A 10,165-nucleotide genomic window follows, 5' to 3' on the forward strand; every position below is an offset into this window, starting at 1 on the left:
TGGGGACTGAAACAAATATTTGGGGGGACTCTTTTATTAATGCATTAACCATGAAAACCTTTAACATTCATGGAATTAAAGTTTAATGAGCAAAAAGTGGTTGAAATGCACATTTTGAATGAATTTTTAAGGCACTGATCAATTTTAACATATGTTCCTTTTGTAAAAATTAATTTCTTCAAGTAAACCCATTTATAATTAGCCCACATTCATGGTCCTTGAATTGTCTGGATGCTAGAAGCCCTCTGAAATTAAGAAAGAAGACAGCAGGCATTGGCATATGCCAACATTAATTCTCAGGTATTTAGTATTAATCGCAGATGGTAACCATGCTGTGTCGTTTTCAAGAACGACCAGATAAGCAGGGTCGTAAGTGGGGGTTTAGATTATAAGGAAGGGGTTGGTATGGAAAAATGTTTTGTCTTTAAAACTTGTTCCCCAACAAATCCCGTATACTAATTAAATCATAATTGTGGAAAGGAGGGCTCTCAGGACACCTTATAGTGATACTGGTCTGGTCTCAAGTGGTGGTCCTCTCTGCTGATGAAGCTCTTGACATTCACACAGTTCTGGTCTAAGCACAGGTCTGATGTCTAGGTACTTAGAAATCTGCTTATGCAGAAATGACACATTTTCTGACATCCAAACTATTTTTTGGGAACTGATCTCTCTGGTCACTGGCATGTCCTCCAACATGGCAGTGGTGAAGGCTTCTGAGTGGTGTATGCATAACTTTGGGCTTGCATGGGCTTGGCCACCCTCAGTCAGGTCATGCCTCATACCTCAGCCAGTTCTCATGGTACTGTACCAATCTGTTTTCTGGTTATAAGGTAGCAGTGCAGCCCTAGTCAAGGCCCCTAAAGAAGTCAGTGTTCTTGTCATGATGTGGATAATCAGTATGCCTTGCCTTACATTACAATGCTATGCTTAGCAACCATGGTCAGGTCTACAGTTATGCTCACTCCTGACACTCCAACTATTCTAGTCTGGGTCTAGATCTTCTATATTTATGTAAACAGTGGTTGCAGCTACTTTGGTCACAAAAATCATCGCTGGAATTGGTTGCATCATGATGCTCCTTGCTCCAACTAGTGTTTCTTGTAGTTCAGCTAACTACTCAGCAAACTGTGGTGATTTGGTGGTCAGAGTTCAGCCCTTTTCTTTTTTAGATAGAGGACTGCTGGAATGGCTGCAACTGGCTGAGTGGCACCAGCAGGTACACGGTTATTAAGGCTCATATGGCATTTCCTAGAACATAGCCTATGCCTCTGTGAAAAGAAGGATCACTTGCATATAAGCAAGAGACTGAGGTTGATGATTTAATCTGAAAATTAAACTTCTTATGGAAAACATATTTTGTATAAGGGCATGAAAGAAAGGTTTGAAATATATGGTAAAGAACTAACTATGGCTACAACATTAGGTAGGGATACATGAGAACAAATCTTATTTTTAAATTACTGTGCAATTAAATATGGTTACTTTTATACTAGAGAAGTAGAACTTGCAAGACTTACCAAGAAGAAGGACCTTACTTCTTTAGGAAGATATAGATTATATATAGTCTACCTACCAAGCATTACAAATAGACTTAAATTAATGTACCATTCATGTTGGCTAGTCTAACCTGACTACCACATTAAATAACTCCTGCTATTTCATCCAACACCAGGCCAACTGGTGACAAAGCTTTGATTAAAACAATGACAACGTTAATTAGCATAAGGATCACAAAACTGAAATAGGCAAAGTTACTTAATAACAGACTACCATACTAAATCTTGATTGTTAATCCATCAGAAAATTAGATAAGCAATTACTGTTAGGAGGAATTTCAAAAGTTTAGGAAAATTTTGTTTGAAAGAAAGAGTAAATCCCACAGTTAGCAGAGAAGTGAATAGAATGTAATTATGCTAATTAGCTAGACTTCCCAATATCAAAACTTACTAAAGTATAAAGAAAACTAAAGGATATTAGCATTAGTACTTTTCTTGAGTAAACAACAAAGACTTACTTAAGAAATATTTGCAATTAATGTATCATGGGAATGCCAGTTTGAAGGATAATCCATAGTTCTATAACTGGCAATTGATAATTACCTGTATCCAATTGTATTTGAATCAAAGGGGAAACATGCTAATCACTTAATCTCATATACGTAATACAATTTTTGGGATTAAAAATGAAAAAAGTGGACCTCTAGAGTAGATAAAAATAATTTTATGGTAGCAATGGCCAGAGGATGAACACAAAGCTCTTCATTGTGGATACCTGAATACTGTTCAGCACTTACTGATTGCTTCTAAAAATTGCAGTAATGACTGCCATCTTTCTTCTGAATTCAGAGGCATTGTAATGTTCTGTGGAAACCATGAATGTGGGTTGATTATAAATAATTTGTAGATCTTTGGTCTCTACAAGACTTTTCTTTTCAAAAATTGTGTCGTCGTCTATTTTGGTAATTTATGAGATTAATAAATACTGATGATGTAATGTTTTGGACAGATTTGATTTGATAGAAATAACTGTGTGGGAAATATTTTCCTGTTCCACTTAATTGAATCTTTGATTTTTGAAGTGCCTCCTTATTTAGAGTATGAAACAGTTGTTTGCTCAATGCAGGAATGATTTATAATCCAGTAAAATTCCTTTGAGAGGTTTTCATTTGAGATGGGAGACAACTTATAATCATTTTTACAGGCAGGTTACTGAATACAGTATAGTTATGAAGTATGGAAAACTTAGCTAACAGTTTTAGTATTTTTAATACAGCACTGGAAAACCAAAATACAGTACAGTATAAAATATTTATATTTTGAGATATCACAATACAGTACAATGTGAAGTATTGATATTTTGAGATAGAATTAAGAAAATTAATTATGAAACACTTTCATAAGAATCTGTTTGTGATGAATACTCATTTTTAAGATCTTTTTTATAGGAGACTTCAGGAATGCCAAATGGATCAGCCATCCAGTTTAATAGCGTCAGTTCCATGGAGTTTAGCAACCACATCTATCCTCCTTCTCCTGCCTTCAACAGTAGTATCAAGAACTCCATCTCAGTGCCAGGAACTCCCCTTAGCAGCCACAGCCAACTAAGCATGAAGCCAAGCAACAGTTTCACAAATCTGCAAGAGTTTCCTTCATCAGTGAGCAGTGTTAATGTTGAAATGACTCGCGGCGACAATCAGAATTCAACTGCTAGGTATCCTCTAACCAATAATTTAAGTGAGAGTTCAATTGAAGATAACGGTGAACAAAACGTCATTGGTAGCCCAGATGTGATCACCAACATGGGCCGTCACAGCAGTGTTGATTATAAGCAAAGTAATTTAGACGATGAAGGGGTTTTAGTTCACCGTCGGGGAGAGAGTTTTTCTTGAAAGAGGGTAATCATGTCTTTTGTAATAGTCCTTGTGGCATTAACTCAGTCAGCAGATTGTAGGGATCTGCATATTAGGTTGTGTAGATATCGTAAAGAATGTAAAGAATGCGTAACCTTTCAGAAGAAGGGACTGTTGATCGTTGTAGTCTCCCCTGTACATAACAGAAATAGATGACAGCAATCTTTTACTGATAGGTGAAGTTTGTTAGGAATTAATTAGTTCAATATGTTATTTCATTTTAATACACTACATAAGTACTGTAGTAATAATTTAGCAATAAAGTTTGAAGTTTACTGTACAGTGATTGTGGAGGAAATTTAAAGATTGCTACATTACTTTTAATACTTCTTTACTAGTTTGCCCATGGTTGAACGTATGCTAGTACAGTTGGTTTTAAAGTTCTACTGATAAGAGATATTATATACACTTGAGATTTTATCTGATTTTCACTTTGAAAATGTCTAGTTGAAATTTTTAGTTTTGGATGAAATTAATGCAAACATGTAATCAACCATAGACAACTGTTTAACTCTAAAGTATATACTGTATACTGTATATTTAGAATGCATTTTTCCTTGTCATTTAAGGTGTGTAGGAATTATTTGGGAGATCACTTAATATAATTTTACTTTTGCTTTGATGATAGATGAAGCAGTGCTTTCTAAAAATGTACAGTTTAGGAACAAATATGGCATAAAACTTTTGACTTACAAGTTCATCCAAGGCATATGGTACTCATAGGATAATGTTGTTGATAATAATGGTGTCAGCGAAGAGAGATATAATCTTGGTCATGGGTAACTAATATCCTAAAACTTTCCTTTCAAGCAGTTATAGTTAGAACATGGAATTTTTACTTAAAAGTTACAGTAGTGCTATATGCTCTCCTTTTTATAAAGGAAAATCACTATGTCATTACAGTTCTAGTTTTATTACATAACTAATGGCTATTTCATATACTTTCATTATATTTTTTCATGCATCAGACCCTGCATTAGCTCTGTTTTACTCCACATTGCTTAAATGCAACACTATCTTTATATCCAGGAAAACTGTAAAAAGACAAATTCCATTCTCATTGTTTCATATGTGCCAACTATATGTTAAAAATTGAAGTTTTGTAGTCAAGCAAATTTGAGTTTCAGAGTTTTTATCTACATTATTCCATTATAATAGCTTGATAGATTTTGTTTTCCATGATGGAGAATACACTGTTTTTAATGACTTAAGTACATTTTTATGAGATTGATGCTTAATGCATTTTTAAAGCTTAATCATTTTTTACTTTCCATAGGCATGGCATACAGTTGTATTCCTGTCACACCGGCTTTCTACTTTAATTAGCCAGGAATTTAATTTTAACAGCATTTTTACATACTAAAAAGTAATTATATCGAGTGTTTAAGCAGGAACACTGTTAAAACGCAGTTAGTTTTTGAATATTATGACTTTCTTTCCATATTTATTGTGGTTGCATCAGCTGAAATTTTTTTCTGGTTTTGAAAAGGATACTTTCTCAAATGCAATATAAATAAGGTCCATACACTTATTTCTAAAGAAATTTTGTGGCTCATTATTACAACTCCCAGTTATGTCCAAATTATACTTTGTGCTTATAGTAATCTATCAACATGTATGACTAGGATATCCTTTTTCCATCTTTTATAACTTCTACATTTAAACATTCTGTAGTTTAGAAGAACAATAATAGAAGGTTGTTCATATGAAAATATTTAATGTAGTTAAATGAGTGAATTGCAAAAAAATGAAATTATATAATATTGTAGCAGTATTTTTAACAGTTTTTGCATTATTCGTGAAATTTACCATTTTTGCTATTGTGGATTGCTTGGCAGAGATCACTGCCCCTCAAAAACAAAACCTTGAGCCAAGGTTAGAAGCAATTGGATGTGTCTTGCCTTCATGCTGTCTAGCTCCACATTTTATAAATATAATGATGACTGGGACATTCTGATATTAATATTCTTGTTCTTTAGTTCTTAACATCAAGCTGTTAGGGAACTCAAATGGTACAGTTGTCTTAAAAATTTTGTCAAAAAAAAAAAAAAAAAAAAAAAAAAAGCAAACAGTTACCTTAAAAGATGGCCATCACTTTTGCTCTTGCCTGGCTTTCATAAATTGTGTATCAGATGTTAATGTTTTCCTTTCAGCAAGAAAATGTTTGTTTTCATTTTCAAGAATTAATGGGTATGTTACTAAAGAAGTTCTCTAGGATAATTAGGGTAAGAGACCACAAGGAGAAAAAGGTCGTAGCTCAAACTGACGTGTCAGTTCTCATTTTGTTCTCATTATGCTGTGGTTAATAGAGAAAAAATAAAATATTAGAAGTTTTTAGACTATATTGGTTAATACTAGGTTTCCTGAAAATAAAGTTAACTGAACATTTGTGATATTTACAGAATAGGAAGATTTTATCTCACAGTAAAAAAATAATATATATATATTAAAGGGAATAAGGGTTCAAGCATTAGCTGTTGTTAGTACTGTAGTTTGTACGGTGGGTTCCTGGGTGAATATGAAGTCAGATGAGCTCATGCAGTGCATCAGATACTTAAGACATTGGATACAGTTGCTGTGCAAGAAGATTGCATTTTGATGATTGTGGAGTGGTGGCAAAGAAACAAAAAAGAGGGACTTTCTAGGTAGTAGGAGTTTAGTGCTGTGATATGGTCTTGGTCAGCCAGGTTATGATCACCATTGTTGTATATATACTGTCATGTAATTGTTACATTGGTGTACATAATCTTACCTTTCTGTTTGAATTATATTCTATAATTTAAAGCTTTATGAATGTAAATTAAGAGAAGATTCAAGTATTGCTATATATATTAAACGATTGTTAGGAGAAGGTACAAAAAAGAAGTGTTCACAAAAGTCATCTCTCAATTGACAATCACTTCAATGTGGTAAATTGTTATGTTTTTCAGTAAGTGAATCAAAAATGTTTTTCTACCTCTTGACTAGTGTAGTGAAATAGTGTGCTTTTTCTGTTATGAAGATTAGATCTCTGTGGACTTTGTTCAACAGTTAAATCATGGGAAAAGATACAAACTGGAGCCTCAAGTTAAACATTAGTTAAGACTTTGTTATTAAATGTAAATAGAAAACCTATGAAGGATTTTAAGTGTTTTATTCTGCAGTATTGGAAGTTGTCAATTTAAATGTGATGCTGTTAACAAGTAAATGAAATGTTCATGTGTTTCACACTTAGTGTTTCTGAAGTGTTGTTGGCTGAATTGAATGCAAGTTACAAATATATTGTAGTCCATTATGAGTACTTGTGCCTTCTCCTTGGCTCTGTGTTCATAACCTAATTGAACTGAGCAAGACCACAAAATAAAACCATACACGGGTATTGGAAGCTGAATAGACTAGGAACACAGCAATCAAGAATTCAGAACTGTAGTATCCAAGATTTCGAATTGCATTTATTTGAAATTCCATTATGGAGTAAGTCTAACATACTAAGGCTTGGTGATTCAACTTTAGAGCTTAAGTGTTATGTGCTTTAGGACGTATTGTGATGTTGCACATGTAACAAAAGTGTTATGAACATTAAAGAAAATTGCAGTTAATCAAAGGTAAATATTATCAATATTCTTTTGTCTTAAGCTTGCAGTAAGTTTGTTCCATTTTGTTCACTTCAAGTAATTTCATGGAATTAAAATGTACAAAATAACATGGATTTCTATTCCAGTATGCATCTTTTGTTCTCATTTTGCCTGTTGAATGATGTAAGTTGTCATTTAAAGTCTATTCCTGTTTGCCAAATGTCATGAATAACTTTATTACCATAATTTGCCCAATGTTTTGAATAACTTTTATTATCATAAAATAATTTGATGAAACTTTGTAACAAAGTCAACAAAATGGATTTCTCATTAATTAAGTCATTTTATAGTAAATTACAGCAGACTAAACAAATGTACCTATTATTCTTGCGCACTGGTGAAAAACTCAATTAATAGAAATAGAATTGCAAAGATTATAGCAGCCTTGAAGAATAAAGTTGATAGGTATTTTCTTTTTAATATCTACAATCTACTTTCTTTTGAAAATTTAAGAAAATGTTTACTTCAGGTATTCCAGTGATTGTACTTTCAAGTGATATGTTTTGCAGATATGTACGTTATATGTATGCACATATATATTTTTTATAAAAATTACATTTTGCGTGTTCGAATAATATTTACCCTTGGTAGTCTGTCCATTATGCCTTGAAAGACATCATAGCTATAAGATATTTCATTTAATTTATAACATAAATTTCATAACTTATAATAAAAAGTGTACAGCACTCTTGCTTGTGTGAGAGGGTGTGTTCTGGTGATGCCAAGTGTTAAATCCTGTCTCATATGTTAAGGTTCCTCTGGGGAATATAAATTATGCTCCAACCCAGCCGTGAAGATTAATAAAAACAGCTCTACAGTTAAATGTATATAATAATCACTACAAATGTTTATTTTCACTAAAATAAAATAGACAAGTTAGTTCAGATTATTCCTAACCTTTTTATTAGTTATGGTGTTTGGATTATTTGTATGTTACCAGAATGCATAACTAAACCCCAAAAAAGCTTAAACAGTGTATTACAACATCAAATTGCTATTTGTTTGGTGTGGCATACAAGAGTTTACGAAATCTTTACATTGTCCAAAACATGTCAGAAGGTTATAGCAATGGCTTTTTTTGTTTTTCAGCCATGGGTTTGGACTGTATGAAAATTACCATAAATAAACAACATTAATTTTTAGGAAACCGTACCCAAACTCTTGACTTCTCTCAGACCTGCTGTATAGTTGTTTATACATGTGCTACCACGACAGGCCACCAGGGCGATGCTGTTTTTTTTTTATTTAGAATAAGTAAATGTTTCCTAAAGGTAAAACGGCTCTTATATAATGTGAGACATCAGGTGTGGTTGTGTGTACTTGGGAAGGAGGTACAGTGAGATGATGTGAGCTTCCCTCATAGGCTGACTGCTGACATATCTCCAGCAATTTTTTGGTAAGTTAGAAACAATTTACTTTAACAATTAGGCATGTTTTTCAGTGCGTTATTGCTAGCAACAATTTTTGTGCCTGCCCAATATGCTAGCTGTAGGCTAGGCTTAACCTACCCTAAGGCACTTGGTCTCCCATCCATAATACAGCTGCACTGGATGCCAGTCGGTTTTTTTATACATTTAAAAAATGAAAAAAGTACGTCTAATACGCCGGCAAATACAGTACTCATGGAAGCTACATTTTTCATGCAGTATACAAGTGAACGGAGACCAGATTTTGTTTCTCATCAGTTCAAACTGTCTTTGAAATTGAGATGCCATTGTAATTTGGCAGGTGTCAAGCTTTGCAGGGAGAGCAGGCACATCGCTTACTGTCGTAAAGGAATGGAATGGAATATAGAATTTAGGCCAAAGGCCAAGCACAGGTACCTATGAGGTCATTCAACGCTGAAATGGAAATTGACAGTAAAAGGTTTGAAAAATGTTACAGGAGGAAAACCTGGCAGTTGCACTAGCCTGAGAAAAAATTGTTAGGATAGGGTGGAAAGTAAGATGGAAGAGAATATGAACAACAGTACAGTCAAAGGAATGAAAGGCTTAACGTCGTATAGCTAGTCCAACAACCTGTACCCTGAACCCTTTCAGCTGCTGAGATGGACAACAGATTTTTTTTTTTTTTTTTTAGTTCAATGAGATCACACACTTTCAAGAATGAACCGTTGGTGTGATCAGCTACTTGCAGACATAAGTAGTCAAGTCATTATAATGGTTGCGGCAGCGGCCTGAAGGAGGTTACCGTCGCTGGGCAGGGTTCCCCTTTTGTGTATTTGAATGGTGGTACCCTTTCTAGAATACATCATAATGACCAATCAGAACGTAACCACCAGAAATTTTTCCAATATGTTATCTTCCCCAGACATGACGGTGCTGGATCTCCAAAATCTATTTCAGTTCCTGTATGGAAAAAATTCACGGTCAATGTCCAGAACAACTCCGCGGTGAGATATAAGAAAATAGGTCACACTATAATTTTCACAATATAAAATAATAAAACTTTGTCTCTGAACACTTTTTGAGGAGATTCACCATATCCGAGATATTAATGATTATTTAATCGGCATCCTCGAAAATTTTCTGTCGTTTGTTTACATCCAGTAGCACTTCGTGTACTTGATCTTACTGGAGTTAGTTCGAAAATGAGGTTTTTTACTGTAATGTTTCTCAGAAAGAGTGTAATGTTTCTCAGAAAAACTAGTTCCCCATCGAATGATTTTCGATTTTTGACTTATAAGGTTAGACAATACCTGTCCCCCAACCCCCTCCATAGCTAATATGGCAAAATTGTGGGTGTTTCCTCATCATAAGAAGTGGCCTAAAACGCTTTAAATATGAAAAATATTACATTTTACTTTTAATTTTGGTACTTTATGCATGCGGAGTTATTCTGGACATTCACCAAATTCACTTTGACTACTAACTTTTACAGTTCATAAATGTTTCCCACAACACACGAAAGTAATTATGCTGGCACTCCTGATAAAGCCAAGAAAGTACATGACGTGCTTGCTCATTGTAAGAGACTGAAATTTTAGATCTCACAGAAGAGCCAAAGACAATTGCTTAGGTGGCCAGTATGTAGCCTATCAAAAGAACATACGGACTTGCTCTATATTAAGACCAAGATAATGTCGCAAGCTGTGAATGGCTGGAAGTGCCCCAAAGGCCAGTGCTTGGCTTGAAGCCCATAA

The 10,165-nt window shown here is 34.1% G+C and overlaps 1 protein-coding gene across 4 annotated transcripts in view; it reads left to right on the top strand.

Annotated features, from left to right (window-relative positions):
- Positions 1 to 5,478, top strand: part of LOC136832742 (unextended protein-like) — a 231,350-nt gene extending 225,872 nt beyond the window's left edge. For all 4 annotated transcript variants that reach the window (XR_010851300.1, XR_010851299.1, XM_067094262.1 and 1 more), the window contains one exon: positions 2,945 to 5,478. Coding sequence is in view for 1 of the 4 variants with exons in the window: in XM_067094260.1 (XP_066950361.1) it covers positions 2,945 to 3,388 (444 nt within the window). In the remaining 3 variants the exon portion in view is untranslated. The remainder of the gene's footprint in view (positions 1 to 2,944) is intronic.
- The last annotated feature ends 4,687 nt before the right edge of the window (positions 5,479 to 10,165 follow it).

This window comes from Macrobrachium rosenbergii, chromosome 50 (genome assembly GCF_040412425.1).
Source record: "Macrobrachium rosenbergii isolate ZJJX-2024 chromosome 50, ASM4041242v1, whole genome shotgun sequence".
In the NCBI taxonomy this organism is placed as follows: Eukaryota; Metazoa; Arthropoda; class Malacostraca; order Decapoda; family Palaemonidae; genus Macrobrachium; species Macrobrachium rosenbergii.